The following is a 21,505-nucleotide window of genomic DNA, read 5'->3' on the forward strand; positions in this document are numbered from 1 at the left end:
GCAGCACGAAGCCTGTATTTCCTGTAGCTGAACTGACATTAGAGAGTTAATGTTCATCAGAAAGACCCGGAGAACCTGTAGGATAACTCTTTTTTTTTTTTTTAAAGTTTTCTCAGTCCTGTAAAACCTTAAAAAGCTTTCTGGCTAAGCAAGGGCAAATTACATTATGTGCAGTATGTTCTGTATACACCTTACTCTGTGTAGTTTCAGGCTCCATGAGTGTTGCCATGTTCAAAATCATGGTACATCGGGATTACATGTATGTACTGGTTACTGCTGTCAGGAGAATGTGATTATAACAGTCAATCTGGATAGGTGGTAGTTTAAAAAAAAAAACACTCCCCATCTTTATTTTCAAAAACAGCATTCCTATTAGACACTTCACAGATTGACAGGTTACTGCGTTCAGAATAATTTTGGTTCCAGTCATCTGTGACTGGAAGGGATTTGGTCTCAGTGTCCAGCCAAGTTTGCTTTTGAATTTGAGAGTAAGGTTGGTTGGCTGCCATGGGGGGAGACCCAGGGGGCGAGAAGCCTCTGCCCAGCTCAGCAGGTGGGTGTGGGTGGGCACAAAGGGGTGCCTGCAGGGTGGATGATGCTCCTGGCCGGGCCACATTCCTGCCACCAGCTGCCACCCCTAAGAGCAGGTACCCAGGGTGGCATGTCTGCGGATGGTCCAGAGCAAAGCAGGAAGCCCCATGGACCGCCTCCCAACCCCAGGACCATGACATTAAGACAGATTGTAGTATTGGTGGTTGGTTGGCTTCCTGCTTTGGCACCTTTTCAAATGAGATGTTTGTATTAAAAAAAAAAAAAGTATAAAAATAGAAGAAATCAGGAATTAAAAAAAAAAAGTCAAATTCTTCAATATTTGTTGGCCCAACATGGAAATCAGTGAAAAATAAGAGCATAGTAAAAGGTGGAGGGGTTATGCCATTCAGTGTTTAGTATTTATGTACTCTGTAGTAATTATGAAGCTCTTCTCTGCTAATCAGTAAAATAAAGTTATCTCAACAAAGTGGAAATGAAGGATTCCAAATTGTGAAATTTCTGCCACATAAATAGCGCCCCTAACGTCTCTGGCACATGTGCCATGCTTTACGATCACACGTTTGATATATTTAAGATGCATGAATATTTTAAGATCAGTAATCGGAGAAAAGTGTTGTGTGGAAGCATTCGTAGGGCTATATTTTATTGTCATAGGTTTCTTTAAACTACCAGAAAAAAATAATTTGGGGGTTGAAAATATCTCATTTATAATGACCCTCCTGTGGTAATAGTGTATATTATGATGGGATGGGATTTGATCTGTGGTGATGCTTTTCAGATGAAAAAAGGTAATGATGACTGTCATTTTAATGCACTGTTCAATTTTTACAGAATTCAGAAACAAGCCCTATCAATATACCACCTCAGTATTACAGAGGGAAAACGAAAGAAATCTGTTTCCAAGGCAGAAAGCACATTCGGCGAGCTTCAGTCACAGCCCGGTGCCACGTTCTCAGACGGCTGTTAGAAGCGCTGCCAGAAGAGACTTCCTGGGCTCCAGATACTCTTCCTTTATCACTGCCCGGCAGGAAAACTCTTATGAAAAAACTGCCAGCAGTCAAACCAACTTCAGACGTTTCTCTCCAGCCCCTGGTCTTTTAAGAAATACTGAAGCTCAAGTCAGAACATTCCCTGATAGACCAAGAACCGAAGGTATAAAGGGCCCCCCCACTAGTTTAGCCAAAGAGTCCGCCGTTGCCCAAGAGTCCTACCAAGAACGCCGGGACAATGTGGTGGCAGGTGCTCCCGAGAGCACTTGGTCGAATGAGAGGACCGTCATTTTGGGAAAGAAAATAGAAGCTAAAGCCACAAGGGAGCAGGAGAGAAACAGACCGGGAACCATCCAAACAAAGCGAGAAGAGAAAATTTTTGATTCTAAAGAGAAGGCTTCAGAGGAGAGAAACTTAAGGTGGGAAGAACTTACAAAGTTAGATAAAGAAGCAAGACAGAGAGAAAGCCAGCAAATGAAGGAAAAGGCAAAAGAGGGGTCACTGAAGGAGAAAAGTGTGAGGGAGAGAGAGATACCGATCAGTCTAGAAGTATCCCAGGACAGCACAGCAGAGGCGGCCCCCCAAGGTCTCCAGACACCCCTAAAGAAGGATGCTGGTGATGGAACACGTAGAGGGGTGGAAACGAGAGAGGCGGGGCTTGGGCTGGGCACCAGCGACACTGCAGGCTCTCTGAAAGGTAATACCACGACCGAAACCATAGCTGAGAACATCGTTTCCAGTATCCTGAAGCAGTTTACCCACTCTCCCGAGACGGAAGCATCTGCTGATTCTTTTCCAGACACAAAAGTCACTTACGTGGACAGGAAAGAGCTTCCCGGTGACAGGAAAACAAAGACTGAGATAGTCGTGGAGTCAAAACTGACTGAAGAGGTCGACATTTCAGACGAAGCTGGCCTGGACTACCTGTTAAGCAAGGATGCTAAGGAGGTGAAGCTGAAAGGAAAATCAGCTGAGCATTTGATCGGAGATATAATCAGTCTTGGTCTGAAGGGGAGAGAGGGGAGAGCAAAGGTCGTCAACGTGGAGATCATTGAAGAGCCCGTGAGCTATGTCAGTGGTGAGAAGGCGGATGAGTTTTCTACACCATTCGAAGTGGAGGAGGTCGATGACGTGTCTTCGGGCTCCAAGGGGCTTGTTGTTGAGGAGGAAGTTTATGGAGAAACAGATATCACGTGCTCAGGGAATGAAGGTCAAAAGACCAGGCAGCCCCAAGAGAACATAACTCACTTTGAAGAAGTGACGGAGGCAGGTGACTTGGAGGGAGAGCAGAGTTATTTGGTGTCGACTCCGGACGAATACCCTGGTGGCCATGAGAGAGATGAAGGCCCTGTGTACGGGCAGATCCACATCGAAGAGGAATCCACCATCAGGTACTCCTGGCAAGATGAAATTGTGCCAGGGTCTCGGAGAAGAATGGAGAGGGACGATGCATTGGGAGAGAAGGTTGTGAAGCCACTGGATGTTCCAGAAGCATCTCTGGAGGGGGACATGGGTTCTACTCACTGGAAAGGACAAGCGAGAAGTGGTGAATTTCATGCTGAACCCATAGTCATTGAAAAGGAAATTAAAATACCACATGAATTCCACACATCCATTAAGGGAGGCTTCAAGGAGCCCAGGCACCAGCTGGTGGAAGTGATTGAGCAACTGGAGGAGAGCCTTCCGGAGCGCATGAAGGAAGAGCTGTCCACCTTCACCAGAGAGGGTCAGGGCGGGCCCAGGGGTGGTTCCGTTGATGTAAAGAAAGTCCAGACCGCGGGTGGCGGGGCTGTGACCTTAGTGGCCGAAGTCAACTTCTCGCAGACGGTGGATGCCGATCAGTTAGACCTGGAGGAGCTGAGCAGGGATGAAGCGGGTGAGATCGAGAAGGCCGTGGAGTCGGTGGTACGAGACGGCCTGGCTAGGCAGCACAGCCCAGCCCCTGGCAGCCCAGATGGGGAGGCCAGAATGGAGGCCCCGGCTGCTAGCCGCGGCTTCAAGCGCTGGGCCACCCAGGAGCTGTACAGCCCCTCTGGTGAGGAGGCCGACGCCGGCCAGGCCTCTCCCCGCACGGAGCTGGTCATTTCCCAGGGCCCCGTGTTGGCCACCGTGGAAGTCACCAGCCCAAGGGGCTTTGCCCAGTCACACGTGCTGGAGGACGTCAGTCAGTTTGTGAGGCACGTTCAAATAGAGCCCCCTGGAACTTGGAGGGCTGAGCAAGTCTCACCTGAAGGATCCGCCGCCCAGGTGGTGGAGGTAAGTGGGGAAGGTGACCTGAGTTGGGCGGCAAGCTCGGCGGAAGCCAGCTTGTCTACAAGGCATCTTACGTTGGGTCCCGATCAAAGTCAATTGTCCAAAGAAGTCTTCTTCCCAGGGCCTGACTCTCCCTGTCCGGGGGCAGGGGACTCAGAAGAGCCTGGCCTGGCAGAGGTTTCCACAGATCCTGACAGATCGGGGAGGCACAGCCCCTTTGGCTCCCAACAGTTTCATTCTAAGAGGGAAATTATTTTTCAGACTCCCGCTTCTGAGGCAGGGAAGGTTGGTGATTATTTTTCAGAAGAGTCAGTGGGTACCCAGACTTCTGTGAAGCACCTTCAGTTAGGCCTCAGGGAGGGGTTCAGTGAGCAGATCCAGCTCACAGCCCCCCTTTCAGACAGAATGGAGCTGGGTGTCAGAGAAGCTTCTGTGCACACGGAAGTGTGGTCAGGGAATGGCACATCCATCAGGCACATCAAGACCGTGCCTCAGAGGCATCAAGGCACCGAGCAGATAGTCCCCCCACCCTCGAAATTTAGTGACTCAGAAAGCAAAGCCCACAGAGAGGACTCGGCAGATGTGACCCAGGCCACCCATAGTTACGCTGTGGGTAGGAAAATCCTGATGACTGAAAAGAGCACCTTCCAAAGGGCCGTTTCTGAATCGCCTCAGGAGGCTAGTTCAGGAGACACCTCAGGGGCAGAAGCGACATCAGGTGTGAGCAGATCCTTTAGGCATATCCAGCTGGGTCCTGCGGAAACCAACACCTCTGCACACGTTGTCTTCCACGGACCCATTTCCAAAACATTTGCACTTGCTGGTTCGGTGGACTCCCCTGAGGTAGGCGAGGTCGCAGACAGTGGCAGAACACTAAGGCACGTTGCCCTGGGGCCCAAAGAAACTTCGTTTACCTTTCAGATGGACGTGAGTAACGTAGAGACGACCCCCCGCTGGACCCGAGAGGCCACAGTCCTCTTCCCCGCAGGGACAGAAGCAGAAGCTCATAGTGTGTCTGACCGTGATGCTTGGAGAGATGCCAGCAGTAGGAATGACCTGGCAGCTGGCGTGAGCTTTCAGGGCTGTGCTGGGGACAAACACCAGGCCCCCGGGGAAAAGGGCAAGGAGCAGGCCGAGTTTGATAAGATGGTGCAGCTGCAGAGGATGGTAGACCAAAGGTCGGTGATTTCGGATGAAAAGAAGGTTGCCCTCCTCTATCTAGACAATCAGGAGGAGGAGAATGAGGGACACTGGTTTTGATAAACATATTTTGTTTTAAATGCCATCTTATTGGGTAACATACCGACACACAAAGGCCTTTACTTCCTTTAGGGGAGGGAGGCGCACTCTTTATTAAAACCTCCCCCCTTTTTTACTTTCTTTAAAGAGTGCTCCAGGCAATGTCAATTTACTTGATAATCTGTAAAGATTTCAAACTAATTCATGCCTTAAAAGGCTTTGGAATTTTATTGAGTTGGAACTTTGACAAAAATATTTTTTATCTTTTTAGTCTTAAAAGTTCCTTGTTCTGGAGTTTTCTTTCTACTCTACCATTCTTGCACCAGGTCACAGAAATGCCTCACATCTGTTTGAAACTATATCTAGGTAAGATGCCTAAATGGTAATGAGGTTAAAGTAATATATTTAAGAGTAAATCTTATTTGCATGTGCTAACATTGAATAGTAAACTAACATTTTAAGGGAAAAATGAATACATTTTTCTCTTTCCAAAGTCTTTTCAAAAAGAAATCATAGGAAATAAGCAGATTTTTAAAAAAGCTAAATGATTTCATCTTAGGAAAAAGTTATTTGTCGTAGAGTTAAATTCATTTAAAGACTTGAATGAATTGCTTTCTATGTGCAGAAATTTAAATAATATAGTATTTTATTTATGGAGAGGACAGCTCCAGCCTCCTGCAGTATATCAGGTCAGCACACTAGGTACGTTTGCATAAGTTCCTGGAACGCTGCACTGGGTCCAGGCAGGGACAGGGGCTGGGGGGATGATTATTGGGAATGCCTTACAGTACCAATTTTTTGCAGTACTAGGTTGTTTAGTGCACAGTCTAAATATTCTTTTTTGTTATAACCTAAGTTCTGGAGTAGCCAGCTCTTACCAAGGTATACTTGAGCTTTTCTGCACTTTAGCCTCTAAACATTTAATTTTACTGATGGGAGGTAGACCCTGAAGACAGTAAAAAGAACGTTGATGCGCAGACTGTAGCTGGACTTGTGGGATGGTCATGCACAGTAAAGTTGAAAGCCCAGGTGGGCTGTGCCTCCCAAAGAAGCCCTTTCCAACCCACTGATGATGGGGTGGAGGCCTTTCTGAGCGCAAAGAGTTAGAGATGGAAAAACGGCAATCAACCTCATGGAGGTTTTTGCACTTTCCACAGAAATCATGACAGTGGCGGTGTTTTGTCCAGGGAAACAAATAATACATTAAATAGAATAAGGTGTTTTGGGGAGGGAACTGGGTGCCTCTCCCACCGCCCAGCCCTGAAGCACCCAGGAAGGGCCCTGGAGGAAGGCAGAGGCCCTACTCTTCTGGGCCACAGAGTGTGGCCCTGTAGATATACACCACTGAGTTTAAGATACTAGAATGGGTGTGTTCTGTTGGATTTATTTTATTTTACATAAAGGTATTGTTTTTAAAGCTTCCTTCTTTAAAGGTGTAGCCTCACATAAAGATAGTATCTCTAGGAGCACAGTATTGTAATCCAAACTAGTTTCTTTCACTCAATGTTGTCGAAACTGTACTGCCCCTAACTTTGTCATCCTCAGGTAGGACATGATGATGGGGGCCGGTTATGGAATTTGAGGGTCTTCCCTCTAGGTTTTACTGATGGCCCTCAGACCTCCACAACGCATATCTCCTCAGCTGCCAGGAATGGCTACAACAAGTAGTTTAGGGAGAGTGCGTTTTCCTAATCAAGAAGTGGAGGATCAATGCAGCACAGCTTTCAGGGTGATCTATTTTTAAAACACCGTGAAGCAGGGTATAGAAGGAAAGTTGATTTGAATTGCAAGTGTAAACCTTTGTTATCTGCCAAATGCACTAGTGATTGTCAGAAACTGGTATGGTGGTGATGGCTTTGCCAATGAAGACTTCTTGTTTCTAATAAAAAGATGAGTTGATTTTACGTTAGTTGTAATTGGTAATGATTTGTATAAGTTATTTATTGGTGAGAATTCGGTCAAGGTGACAGCCTACTGTTTGATGGCAAGACAGACTGATGATGGCGGGAGTCTGTTATGTGTGTCTAAGTAGGCTTAGTTTAATGCCACTCTCCTAGCTTGTGACCTTGGAAATGAGGGCTAATGTGAATAGGTTTATTAAAGTCATGACCGACCTCCATTGGAAAATAAATGTCTTAGATCTTAATTTTTATCTCCGTGTTGGAATGCATATCTTTAAGAAGTATCCTGACAAGAGTATTTACCAGTATGGAGTCATGAGCTGTTGTTGGTTACTAAGTCTCTGGAACACCCAGGAGCAGGGTGTGCCCTTGACCCTGTGACAGGTCATGCCACAGCTCCATGTCCTTTAAAACCAGTCACTCTGGAGACAATAGTAGTCAACTGTGTGGTGGGACAGGGTAAGGACACAACCAGTCTTTTCACATTTATTTTTGTGTAGACAAAACGGTATTAATGGAATGTTTTTCACCTTCCCACTGGCTGTTTTGATATTGTTTGTTTAAAATGTATATTTAGAATGGAATCATCTGAAAAGCTGATCTTGCTAACCACCTTTGAGGGGATATGTCATAAGAATGTATAAAAATAAAAATCTAAGAAAAAATCCCACATTGTTCCTAAAGAGAATGAATGTTTTCCAGTAGGTTTTTTTGTGGTTTTTATTTAAATTCTAATTAAAGCATATATGTGTTTATGTGCATGTTTTTTTATGGTGGCACAGAATCACTGGGGAGAATATATGTGAAAAGTCCCAGTTCTTTAATTCCTCACCTGAATTAGAACTCGATATTGTTAGCACAGAACTAGAAAGCATGGCAGACAGAGCATAAACCACTGGCTTGTATCCAAACAGACTGGACAGTTTGTGGTAAGAATGTCATCATGACATCCTGGAAGGCTAGTGACAGTAGTGTGACCAACCATCCCGTTTGGCCTTGAATGGAGGGGTCTCCTGGGACATGGGACTTCAGTGCTAAAATGAGAACAGTCCTGAGCACACCATGATGGTTCATTACTAACCTTAAGTGCAAACCGGAATGGCTAATCATGCCCATCTCTTAGGAGCTTGAAAAAAGTGCGCTAGTTTGAGACAAAGGAGTAGATACTCTTACCTGTTTGTAGCATTGTACAAAAACACAACATGAATAGCTAGACTCTTCCTTTCATTTTGAAGTTAAAACATTTAATAGATGGGAGACATTTGATGGAACATTCCTAAATTCATTCTTTCTCAGGGTGGTGGCTAAATTTTAAAAAGCGTTTTAGTTTCTGTGATTCCAAAATACTATATCCTACAAGAAATAGAGGAAGAAGTAACATCATAATTTACATTTTGTTTTTTTCAAAAACCTAGCGTGGGCTCTTAGTCTGCTCAGGCTGCTATAACAGAATACCACAGGCTGGAGGCTTAAACAATGGACACTTATTTCTCACAGGTCTGGTGGCTCAAAATCCAAGACCAAGGTGCTGGTGGATTAATTCTTGGTGGGGGTCCTCTCCTGGTTTGTAGACGGCTGCCTTCATGCTGTGCCCTCACATGGTAGAAAGATCATTTCTCTTGTGTCTCTTCTTATAAGGGCACTAATCCCATTTGTGGGGCTTCACCTTCATGTACTAATTACTTCCCAGAGGCCCCAGCTTAAATACTTTCACATTGGGCTTTAGGGCTTCAGCATAGGAATTTCTGAGGTGCACAAACATTTTTGAGGCAGACTCCGTGTGATATCATATTTAAAATGCTTTTCCACCATCCACATCAAAACCCGTGTCTTCAACTAGATAGAACACTTGGTGAGTAGTGACATCTCACGCCTTCTTTGAATGGTGCCTTCAGCCCACAGGCCTATCTGGGATGGGTGCGTACTAGCAGGGGTGGCCTGTATAGTCAGCTGTCACACTGTCGAGGACAAGGGACCCAGCCTCCCTCCACCCTGCCATGAAACTTTGGTTTATTTCCCCCATCAGTTCTCAAGGTGGCCAGCACAAATGGACCCAGAGTGGTTTTGGCTTTCCTACTGGGTGCTGGAGTGGGAGGGGGCCGTGCTGCATCCTGCTGCCATATTAGCTGCAGCCTGCAGCCCTGCTGGGCCCCAGCCCATGGGATTAGGGTGGGGATGAGAAGGAACAACACTGCCTACCTCCCATTCCCACCCTCTGTGCGCTCATTCACCTCGTTCCGGCACGGGACCTCACCACCAACAGCATGGAGAGAGGTGCTCAAAACATGTCCCTCTATCTTTCCATTCTCGAATGACGATGGCCTCCCCTCCAAGAGACTAAAGACCACTGTGGACATGAGCACTCATCCCACCTCACCCTCTTACCACCTACATGGGAACACAACTGGGAGAGTAGGGGACCAAGGGCTGTGCCAACTCCAAAAAAAAAAGCTCTCCAGAGTGGTGGCCACATTTCTCCTGCCTGGAGTGGAGGCCACAGCTGGCAGCATCAGGGAGTCAGCATCCCTCCTTGCAGCTCCTCCGTGCCCGCCTCACTCCTGCTCAGCTCCCTTCACTCCCTTACACCTGCCTCCCCTGACCTCTAGGAAAAGTCAGGGCCATTTATCACCTACCCCGTGGTACCGGGCTCTTTCCCTCAGTTGTCATCAGCCAACTCCACTATTATATGTTTAATGACTAGCGTCCATGTTGGATGGCAAGCTCTGAGACGATGGGGACAGTGTGTCTGTCCTGTTTGTCGTCGTGCCCTCAGTTCTTAGCACACGCCTGGTACATCCTGGGTGCTCAGCCAGATTCAATAAGTGCCTGAGTGCATGAGTGAGGAGAAGCTCCCTCGGTGCCCCTTTCCAGGCTCTGAGGAGCTCTGAGGCGACTTCATTTTACAAACACTGACCCCAGGACTTCCAAATTTCCTTTTAGTAGCATTTTATTCTATTACCTTCCTATATAAGAAAGGGCTTTCCCCAGAATCTTACTGCTCCAGATCTGACTCCAGGCCTGCCCAAGGGGCTCTACACCGTGTGTGTGTGTGTGCGATCAGATGTTGAGTCTACTTTCCTACACAGGAAGTTTCGAACTTTTGAAGAGAAGCCTTTCAGCCACAGTAGTGCTGATGGGTAAAAATTCTTGCTGGCAAGAAAAACCACTAAGGTGGTAAAAAGAAAAATGCTTTATAGCAGCGCCAAATCACCGGGAAGGGCATCCACTGTCAAAAGGTGGCCCATGGGAAGTTTATGGGACCGCTGTTGCATTTGGAGCAAACAGCCTAGAAAATCTGCCAATGACTGTTGAAGGCCACCTTCTGGCTGGAGAGAGATTTATAGAGCACCCTAAGTGTCAGCACCCAGGCATGAGCAGAGCTTTTGGTGGGGGTGGGCTCAGTCGGCTGCGTTGGGCCTGGCCTTCCCCAGCGCGGTGTGTTGCGGCCCACAGGTGCAGAAGGCCGCCTTGGCTCTTGGGGGCTGCCGAGGCTTCACGGCCTTCTCGGGGGCCCTGCGAACAAGTAGAGGGTGGGGTGAGTGGGGCGCCCCTCGACCTGCCCGCGTTTTGCGCCCAATCTTCGCGGCTGTGAAGACAAGCCTGGCGGTTGCTGAGCTACGTTTCGTGAAGGAGCTTCAGGAGGGACTGTAAATGAGAGGAGACTCATGGCACAGGAAGAGAAAACGCAAGGTTTCTTCTCCCATTTTCGAATTCCTTGTGACCATTCTTGCTGAGCTGACACAGTCAACCCTCAGCTGCTAAAGGGGCCTGGGCCCAGCGGGTGGGCTCCGAGACAGCCCCCCGCCACACCCCGCTAGCTGTGTCCCGCCTGCGGCACTTCCCTGAGCAGGGCCTTGGCCGTCAGTCTGCGGGCTCTGGGTGTACGCAGGCTGTGCCGTAGTGAAAACCAGAAGGCCGGCCGTCAAGGTGAAGTCAGAGGGCTCTCAGGGGCAGCCTGAGGCAGGGCTCCCGCAGGCCAAGCAGGGCTCTGTGCCCTTGCCCTCCAGCAGGTGAGATGACCTGCAGGAGGACGAATCCCAGGCTGTGTTTCTGACATTCTTCAAGAGCTAATTTCTTCCTAGTATCTGGCAAGAAGATATTTCACAACTGGGTATTCAAAGGAACTGGGCTTGCATAGTTTATGAGTTATGGGGAAGTCAGTAAAACTTTCCACGGAAAGTTCCGTAGTACCTTACAGAACCAGCTTCATCTGAGATTCTGATTGCAGGGGAAATAGTGTGAGGGGAGGCCAACTCACTTGGACAGGACATCCATGGTCTGCTGGGTGGCCAGAGTCCTCTTGTCCTGTGGTCCATATAAGAGGGTCTGGATCTGAAGACACTGCAGAACACCAAGTAGTAATTGTGAGGTTATGGAAATGTCACTGAGAGCATTTTGCAGGAAAATCAAGTCTCCCTTAAATGAGAGAATACTTCATTCATAGACCCATGCTATGACGGAATTAGTGTATTCTGAGTTTCTTCCAGGAACAGTCTGACCTTCAATTTGGATGCCCTGAGGAATCCAGGAAACAAATGTACAGTTTTAGCACTATTTTGTAGAACTCTCTGTGACTATCCGTATGCAAAACTATGTTTAAAAGTTATGTTTCTAGAAAATAAAGGCAAGAACATTTCTACCGACCAGAGGAGGGGTCTCTAGTTTCTAATTTTAAATGACCCTTGCTACAGCCCAAAAAACTTTTCTTCTTTTTAAAATGTTTTTGCTTTTTTGTAAAGAAGTGCTTTATCTTATATGGGCTTTCTATATTCATTACTGTGCAGCAATTTCTTAGGAGTTGATTTATTTAGGAGTTAAATATTCAGCTGTATATTATCCAGGACTGGCTTTGGCTTGGTTTCTCCCTTCTGCTTATTGTCCTGCCATTTGGTTGCTTATACTGGGCCAGGGAGAGACATGAGAGTTGTGCCCAAAATGGTCAAAATAATTTTGAAGAAGAATGAGATGGAGGAGCTTGCTTTGCTGAATGTCAAGACCTTTTATAAAACTAGAGTAATTAAGACAGTGTGGTTTTCATCCAGAGACAGACAAATATATCAACAAAACATGGCAGAGAGTCTAATACTTGATAGATTGACAGAAGTGGCCCTGAAGGGTCCATGAGGAAGAGCTGAACTAGTCAGTAAATGGAACTGGTTTTCCAAATGGAAGGAAATGGATCCCTGCCCCATATCAAACACAAAAATTAATCCCAGATAGATTGGGGAACTAAGTGTGAAATTAAAACTTGGAACTTATAGATGAAAATATTGAAGGATACGTTTATGGTCTTGAGGTAGGGAAGTATTTCTTAGACAAGATCCAGACAAATCAAGAGTAAAAGACTGATGAAATTTAACTATATTAAAATTCAAAACATCTGTGCACCAAAATGCACCCTAGGCAAGGTACAGACAAACCAGACTGAGGGAAAATATTTGCACAAAACTGGAAAAGGATTAGCATAAAGCACTCATACAAGGTAATGAGAAAAAAAGCCTACCAACAGAAAAATGATCAAAAGATGTAAACAGATATTCAAAGAAGTTGAAAACAGAATGGCTAATAACCATGCCTAAGCTCACTAGTAATCAGTAATGCAAACTAAAACTCCAATGAGATTGCCCCTTCACCTACCAAACTGCAAAAATTATAGTCTGATAACGATAACACCAAGCTTTGTCAAAGATACGAAGCAACAAGAACTCTTTTATACACTGATAGTGGGTGTTAAAGTTGGTACAACCAATTTGGGAATCTTTTGTAGAACAATTTGGGAATATTTAGTAATGGATAAGTAAACTGTGATATATGTGTATTGTTTATGCACGATACCACACAAATTTTTGATGTGTGTATGTCGCCACATGGATGAATCTCATGATTGTAGAGAAGAAAAAGAAAATAGCAGATGAATGCATATAATATGTGTGCACATATTTGTATGTAAAATAAAACCATAGTAAAATAATAAAGATGAGAATGATATCTAATTCAGGATAGTAGCTATCTGGAGATGGGGTGGGGAGGGGGCTTCAACTGGATAGGTCACGTTTTATTTCTTATACTGAATGGTAATCTCAGAGGTGTTTGTTATATTATTCGTACTTTTCCTTATATCTGAAATATTTCATATTTTTAAAAGATTGAATGTGTTTTTCTACGTGGTAACAGCTCGAGTCACAAAAGTTTTGGGGTTTGGGGACATCATACTGAAGACTGTATTCATTCTGATTGGCCAACTGTTTTTAGGTCTTTGGGAAAATTAACACACAGGCAGCCAAAATACTTTGTCTTTATGAGCTGTGGAAAACATGAAGACCATCTGAATGTTTGGTTCAATCTGAGGAATTGAGAATGTGATTCTGGATTCTGAGAATGTGGTTGTCTTTTGGAAGAAGGAAATATTAGATGAAAATATGGCAAGATTTTTTATATAACAAAATATTCATTATTTCTTAGCTGAATTATATAACACCTAAAAAGGAGTAAACATTTTCCTGTTATTCTATTTAGTATATAATCCAAATTCTGTAAAGGCAAGGATCCTAGCCCTTCCGCCCAGCAATCCCCAGACTTTCTGAATCTGCACTGGGGCCCTGGCTTGGCCTAGGCAATGTGCTGCTCATTCCCTGGGTTTGAGCTAGCGTTGCTTTAATCCACAGAGAGTTTGTTGTGACCTTGGAAATTTAGGAACCTTGAGAAAGTTCTGTGTTGCTTTGAGGGGAAGAAGATGGAGAGGGACACTGATGACAATTGATGTAACCTCTTCTAGCACTCTTCCCCATTTGGCTCACAGCTGCTGGGAGCCTGGGTACTCACCACCCAAAGCCCGGCAGAGGAGGCTCAGATGTGGACAGCGAGCGAGAAGCAAGCCTGCTCTCCCTCATCCATGTTAGTCGGGGAGAGGCCTCTCTCCAGGGCTAACACATCTTGCCAGACAGACTTCATTTTCTCCTACCTGGCCAGGAATACCTTCACTCAGTGTAAAAGATCAGGTCTAATTTTAAACCCATCCAAACTTCCCTGTTTACATATTTATGAGTGCCTCAGATGCAGCTCATTTTGAGACGAGCTGATGTTGACATGCAATGGTGTTAATTCATTCACTGAAGCATTAGAATTTTACTGACATTATAACGATTATTTGAGAAAATCTGAGGTCTCAGGACACTCTGCCTTAAGAGGTGGCCTCCAAAATCTGAAACTCAGGAGGAATTTCCATCATGCTCCTTTGGTTATTGAAGTTTCTTCTCCCTGGCCCCTCATCCTCTAGGGAAGGAGGTATTATACTATTAGCTGAATATTCACAATTCCTGGGAAAAAGGACATGGCACCTGACAGGACTTACACGGATTCTCACCGGTTCTGCTATAACCACATCTATCCCAGACCTTGTTGCTCATTTTCACTGGGGGTGTTATGATAGTAGAGAGAGTGGAGTTAGGAGAGAGGGTCGTGGTTGGGTAAAGCAGCCCTTTTCAATAATCAAGCCCACAGAGAGGTGAGCCCATCCCCATCCTACCCCCTATGCCCCAGCAGTCAAGACTCTTCTCTTTCTGGTGCTATTAGGGTTTTTTTTTAAGGCTACTTATACTCACTAAGGGACTTTGCCCAAAACTGTAGCTGAAGAGGGAAGAGATGTAAAGGGATGTCAACCAGGAGAGGGAAACAGACCCTCAGCCCCAATCCCTTTTGTGATGACAGTGCCCAGGGAGGCCATACCAGGCACCGAGACAGGAAAAAGTGGTTCATCCAGTAATTGAACTGGTCTTCAAATGCTATGTTTTTGTTTTTTGGTTTTTCTTTTGCGGTACGCGGGCCTCTCACCGTTGCGGCCTCTTCCGTTGCGGAGCACAGGCTCCGGACGCACAGGCTCAGCGGCCATGGCTCACGGGCCCAGCCGCTCCGCGGCATGTGGGATCTTCCCGGACCGGGACACGAACCTGTGTCCCCTGCATCGGCAGGCGGACTCTCAACCACTGCGCCACCAGGGAAGCCCCAAATGCTACGTTTTTTAAAAAGTGTAATAATCCATTACTGACTTTTACTAGGCAACACCTTACATAGCTATATATTTATCTAAGAAACATAAATTGAATTTTTCAGTGTTCTGTGGCTCTTAGCTAAATTTGTTTAAGCATTTTTGCGTGAGGTAGATTTTGTTAAAAACAGGTATTAGAGACAAAGTCAATAAATGTTAATTGAACCTACTGGGAGCTAGGCATTGTAAACATCTCGCTGAACTAAGTAAAGAACTCCTCAAACCTCGATAGGAGAACATTCTCCATCATAAATAAAGGTATTCTGTACTCTCCAGATTCTTCCAAGGAGGCCAGTGCACTCTGGTCTGAAATTAGCCTCCAAAGGGTGTTTCTCGTTTTCCTTTTGAGTGGACAAAAAACAAATTTTGAGGATCCAGATGAAGTTTAGGAAGCCATTATATTGCTTGTGCTCTCTTTGATTTTACCTGCAGGGGTTGGGAGAAGTCACTTGTGTTTTTATTATACCTTAGATACCAAACAAGGAGCTTTCCTCTCTCTCCCTGCAGGAAGACAAAAGGGAACTCGAGCTTTCACAGCAGCCTGCAAGCTGTCCCCAAAGGGGCCATGTTTGTCTTGCTCACCTTTGTGTCCCAGGGCCTTGCACAGTCCCTAGCACCTAAGATGCAATATTTGCTAAATGAATGAATAAGTAAGTAAAGCAAAAGGTCAACTGATGAAATTCTTATATGACAACCTTAGGACATGGCTGGACCACACGGCTACTGAAACCTCTGGTAGGGAAGCTCCACTGTGGGTGCAGCGTTACAGACCTCCACCGTCATAATCTGGGCACGTTCAATAGCAGAAAGAGAGTGCTCTCCCCCAGGTGCTGCTTTCTCTTAGGTGTCATTCATAAAGCCAGGGGAGTTAAGACACAGTCTTAAGCATTTGATGAGAACCTTAAAAATTATATTTGACATGACTTTGAGTATTGAAAGTTAGGTTTCTAAGGAGCCCAGGAGCCAAGGAATCTGGGATAGGAGGCACCGGCTTGCTGTCTTGGCTGCAGCCCACCTCTGTGCCCCAGAGCTCGCACCCTTCCCTGCGTGGACGTATGTGTGGACATAGCTTGCACCCTTCCCTGTGTGGACAGGGCTCAGTGGCAGCTGCGGTTTGGAGGTTAGCTGACTCAGTCTACTCTGGCTTTAGAAAACCACAACAGTTTTAGAAAACCTGAACTCACAAGGAAGCATATTTTCTGATTTTGGGGGGGATCTCTGAAAATCTACAGTTGGTACTCAGGGCCATTTCTAGTCATGGCAACGCCCCTGCAGAAGTGGGTTGGGGTGCCTGAGCCCTCCTTTTCTTCCTCAACCTTCAGTCTTAAGTCCTGAAATCACATCATCATCTCTACTGGGAAATTTCCAACAATGAAAGTGCTGCTGGGACACATCCTATTTATTAACAGAGGCATTGCAGCCAGGCTGCAGCTAAAGAGCCATCTCAGTTGCAAGGCTATGCAACTCAATAATGGAAAATGGAGAAAGACATTTTCTTGCCTGGGAAGGGTCTGTGCCAAGCCTGTGTATTTTGTCTTTACATGAAATGAAAAAGCCAGAGAAAGGTAAAATATTTCAAATGATTCTAATGCTCAGAATCTGAAATCACTACTCTTCTTTATACATATTATCTGATGCTAGAGTATGTCCCTGGAGGAGAAGTTACCCAGGAACACATGAACTGTGCTGCTATTTTCATGTCAATTCTCAAGGTTAGTATTAAGAAAAGAAGACGTCAGAAGCCAAATTACGTGGAAGTATGAAATGTCTTAAATGTTTAGAAAAACACAAATATGCTTTTCATTTACTAATCTTTACAAGGCAAGCAGAAATGATCACTTACTTGGGGAAATGAAAGGACAAACCAAGATACAGTTCATCAGACAGCATTGTCCTATAGAAACAGGGTCACACGGGGGTGGGGCTTGGTTTGCCCAAGCCCCTCAGAAACCAGCTTTGTCCTCTGGACCTGCGTCTTCTGCTGCAGGCACACATTCCCGCAGATGTTTGCTGAGCCCCTGCCAGACACCAACCCTGAGTCCACCTCAGTGATGGAACAGACGATGGGGGTTTCCAGTGTAGTGTGGGAGCCAGGCATTTAAAAATGTGTAAACAAACATAGCATAACAACTCATGATAAGAGCTGTGGAAAAGAAAAAAGAACATGGGTTATGAAAGAAGAAAGGGGTGGTGGTGTCAGTAGTGGAAGAGGGTACTTGGGTCAGTGAAGGCCTTTCTGAGGTGACATTCGGGTTGAAACCTGCAGGACGGGGAGTCAGCCACGTGAAGAGCACCAGGTCTGGGGGAGGTGGTGGGGGTTCCAGGCAGGAGGAGTGGCAAGTGTCTGAGGCAGCATACCCAGCCGCGCTCTCTCTCTCTCTCTCTCTCTCTCTCTCTCTCACACACACACACACACACACACTTAAACACACACCTGTAGCTCCCTTACCTGGAAGCCCACTAATTCTGAGATGCAAGGATTGCTGCACAGGTGGGTAGGAAGCCTCCCATGAAAGAAATACAGATAGAGGAGGACCAGGGGCCCCGGGACAAGGGAAATGGGAGAGGAGGGAGAAAGGGAGGGAGGCCCAGGCGCTGCCACTCACAGAGCTGCTCAGAGCGGCCCGTCTGAAAAGCTCTCCCTGAGTATCTACGATGCCTGTCTTGGAGTCGAGGTGTCAATCCTTGCTGTCTCCCTCACTCGTCACCTCTGAGTTGCCAAGTGCCATGGGTTCTATATCTTTACTGACGTCCTTGACTCCCCCACGACTTTGCTCCAGCCCCTGGCCACTGTCTTGGAGCAAAAGCTACCATCATCCTTCTCCAGGATAACTGCAGCACAAATATTTGGAGAACAAATGCATCAGCAGGACTTCCTGTGGAGGGGCCTCCTGCTGCATACCCACATATAAATTCAGGCTTTGTTTTTAGAGTGGACAGCCAGCTGTTTGTAGAAAAGCTGGGTTTGCCTATTTCTGGGCCAGATAGAGCAAGAAATCGAGCCCCCTTTAAAATTAGGCTTTTCAGCTCCCTCCTGATGTGGAGCTCGGCCATCCCACCCAGTCCCTCCTGAGTTGGTGCAGCAGCACCTGCCATTCCCAGCATCACTCTTTCCACTTGCTAAAGGTCACACTGAATTTATGTGGTAGGAGATTTTGCCTTTCTCTCCGTCCCAGGCAATCCACCCATAAACTCACAGTTCTCCTGCATCCAATGAGGTTTTGACAAACACCAGAAGGTCTCAGGCCAGGATGGTCTGTCCACACCCACAGTTCTGCACCCTCCAGACTTTGATGCCAATTTAGGAACTCCTGAGGCATTGTGCACCCACGAAGCCACGGTAAGCGTTCCCATATTGGAGGAGCTTTCCATAGCAAATGTAGCCTTGTCCTGGGCAGTCTGTGTTCAGCGCCTATATATGTTTTCTAAGGGACAGGGAAGGTGGGAGGCGCTGTGCCTGGGCTGCCATAGTTAGGGGGCCCGACCCCAAGGAGAGCAACTCTTCCTGGCAGATGACGACATAGGGCATCCTATTGCCAGGAGACCTGGAATTCTGATTTCCACCCTGTCTGTAGCAGGCAAGGGAGGCTCCATGTTTTCCCCACAGAAGGTTAAGCCCTTGACCCCTTTAACCATCAGCTTCCATTCTTATACTATATAACCAATTTACAAACATCTCCAAGTAACTAATGAGGGCTTGAAGTGTCTTCAAGCACACTTCTCAAACCAAGAACAGGATTCTGTATATGAAATCAATGTCATTATGACCTTCCTTTCTTTCAAAAAGGATCTGAGGTGGATTGCTGCAGCCCAGCAGTGGGTTAATCAAAGATGATTAGAAAAATCAAGATCAAGGGATCAAGGACGAATGAGACTCTACCCTTGAAAGCGGTAAGGGCTAACACAGGGCTCTGCGGGGACTCCAAACCAGGACTGCCTGGTATCCAGGGCAACAAGGAAAACACCACAAAGGCTTAAAGGGAAAGTGAAACTAGGCGGGCCGCTGATGGAATGACAGTACATGAATCATGTATAAAATACAGCCATCTGCAGAAGGCTCTGTGTGTTTTGCCGGTTGGAGGAACAGCAAGGACCTGACAGTCTGTTCTAGAGACTTGACCTGTGGCCACGTAACACCTGTCCAGCGTTGGCTTTCTCACAGTCAACCTATGAATAAAAACCATTTTCTTTTGCCTTTCTTCAAATGATTCATCGTAGTGGGCTTTGACTTTCTTGGAGAGAGAGGTCACATAAAATTGTTATTCTTTTATAGAAAATGTTTATGTTCACAGCTATAAAGTAATCAGGCGGTGGATGGAACCCTGATGATGACAGTACCTAACAGGGAGGCCAGATTAAGATGGGACCCAACCCTGGTAACTGGGTCTGGGATTAGTCCTGAGATGCTTCTGACCTAGGAAACAGTCTTTGCGAATTCTTGTTTGCAGCCTTTTACCTGGATGAAAATCTAGTTCTCCATGTTGCAAAAATGGGAACTTTTGCAGTGGAAATTTCCATCTGGAGCCAACAGAGTTCTCCAACGTTCCCCTGCAGATGCCTTTGAAAGAAAGAGCAATACTATGGTTTTCTTTTCAGTAACTTAATCCCACTGTCTGCTTTGTTTCTCGTGCCTTCCTGTTTTTCATGCCCACAGAACCATGCCTGGGCCATTCAGCACAGGAGAGCACATCTGGAAAGTCCAGTATTCAATGGATTCCTGCTCCAGAGTTGAAAACTTGGGGGATGCAGCTGTTGTTGTGATAAAAACAAGAGAAACGCTGGGCCAGTGGCTTTTGAGAGCTGCTGCTGCTGCTGCTGGCTGTGCAGAGCCCAGCACTAAATACGGCATCTGAGAAAGTCCAGCTCAGGAACAGATGTGAGAGGCACGTTTAAAGCCCTGTGTGTGCCCTGGTGTTCATGAAGCGGCCAGCCCTGTCCTCAGGTGGGTACGTGGGGACCAGTGGAAATGAGGACTGTGTGTACCACAGCGGCCATGACCTGCAGACATACACGTTTCTACCCTTTTCTCTCTGACTCTGGCAAGTGGCCAGATAGCTTTAAAATGTCAATCATTGTATTTAGGACTGATTGGTTAATGAGGCCAAATGAAAGGTAAAAACATCACCAACTTCCACTGCAGGCTCTGGAAGTGATGAAACCTGGAGTTTCTTGAAGCTGAGCTGATATTCAGCCCCGTGGGTGGGCCTGGGGCCCAAAGCAGTGATTCTCAACTTCCCCCTGGAAGCTAAAATGCAGGTCCCTGGGTCCCTGGGCCCCTGGCCCTTTGCCCCAGACTCTGGTTCAGAAGGTGCACCTAATGCAGGGGGTTTAAGACCCACGCTTGGCAAACCACTGGCATTAAGGAAAATGTGGGATTTATTTAACAGTAACTTACCCATAGACAATTCACTTCTAGGAGCCTCAGGCCCCTTGTCTGTAAATCAGAGCTACTAAGGTCTGACCTGGAGGGTTGCTGTGAGGGTTGGGAATGATGTATGAGCTGCCATAGCAGCAGTAAGCCTGGCCCCCAGTGTGTGGTCAGTAGTGGAACCAGCCTGGCCCCACTGGAGTCAGCAGGGCCATATGAAGGTTTGTGTGGCTCCAACTCAAATTCTTGCACGTCTGCTAACATTTGCCCCCCTCCCCTATTCCTGGGTCCCTACCCTGCCTGGAGTTGAGTGTCTAGGCTGAACCCTCAGAAGAGTTTTTCCATATTCCATCTACCCTCCTCAGGGGAGAAACAAGGAAGAAGAAGCTAAGTGGAGACTCCCAAGGGCAGGTGGTATGCCTTGGCCAGGACAGCTCCTCCCTTTCCTCCGTCTGGGCCCTTCAGCGGCCTGCACTCTGCACCCGGGCAGGGCCTGGCACTTACCAAAGCAGCCCCACTCACATTGCCTCATACTGGCCTCAGAACAAATGTGGGAGTGAAGGAGGGCTTGGGGTTGCTGTTTTCTCTGTTTTACAGATGAGAAAACTGAGGCCTCTTGCCTTGATTCTTGGGCCACTCCATTCCATTCTCAACACTGTCCTCACAGTGATTAAAAAAAAAAAAACCCAAAGAACAAATATAGACCTATTGTGCCCTACTTAAAATTCCCTCAGTGGCTTCCAGATGCTTAGAGCCAGGTTCAGGAAACTTTTTCTGCAAAGGGCAGGTGGCAAATATTGTAGGCTTTGTGGGCCAAGAGATAAAAATCGAGCTACTATGTAGGTACTTAACTTAGCAAGAGAGGAAACGAAACAAATGTCCACAAACTTTTGTCAATGAAACTTAAAGTATAATAATAATAAGTATATTTTGGGGGTAATCTAGTTCTACTAATGAAAATAATGGATTTCTTTTTTTGGGGGGAGGATAAAATTTCACTTAGCTGTGGTTCAAAGTCAGTGTTCTCTATCAAATCAATTTATGATCACCTGTAAAATGATTACAGATTTTATAATCATCTGTAAAAAACCATTTTTAACTAAGGGGCCACACAAAAACAAGTAGTGGGCTGGATTCAGCTTGCAGGCCAACGTTTGGG

At 46.3% G+C, this 21,505-nt stretch overlaps 2 protein-coding genes across 3 annotated transcripts in view; one reads left to right on the forward strand and one right to left on the reverse strand.

Annotated features, from left to right (window-relative positions):
* The window catches only part of SYNM (synemin), a 29,609-nt gene extending 19,292 nt beyond the window's left edge, over positions 1 to 10,317 (forward strand). The window contains exons 4-5 of one of the 2 annotated variants that reach the window (XM_022598837.3): positions 1,384 to 3,797; positions 4,716 to 10,317. In XM_022598837.3, coding sequence (XP_022454545.2) covers positions 1,384 to 3,797; positions 4,716 to 5,054 — 2,753 coding nt within the window. In that variant the 3' untranslated portion in view covers positions 5,055 to 10,317. Of the gene's footprint in view, positions 1 to 1,383 lie in introns of both variants that reach the window. The other variant, XM_022598836.3, reaches the window with a different exon arrangement.
* Positions 8,996 to 21,505, reverse strand: part of TTC23 (tetratricopeptide repeat domain 23) — an 80,287-nt gene continuing 67,777 nt past the window's right edge. Inside the window, exons 9-10 of the mRNA XM_022598838.3 lie at positions 11,193 to 11,275; positions 8,996 to 10,447 (exon numbers count right to left, since the gene is read on the reverse strand). Coding sequence (XP_022454546.1) covers positions 10,333 to 10,447; positions 11,193 to 11,275 — 198 coding nt within the window. The 3' untranslated portion in view covers positions 8,996 to 10,332. The remainder of the gene's footprint in view (positions 10,448 to 11,192; positions 11,276 to 21,505) is intronic.

The sequence above is a fragment of the Delphinapterus leucas genome, chromosome 2 (genome assembly GCF_059928025.1).
Source record: "Delphinapterus leucas isolate spDelLeu-1000000601 "Yukka" chromosome 2, BTC_Dleu_Yukka2, whole genome shotgun sequence".
Lineage (NCBI taxonomy): Eukaryota > Metazoa > Chordata > Mammalia > Artiodactyla > Monodontidae > Delphinapterus > Delphinapterus leucas.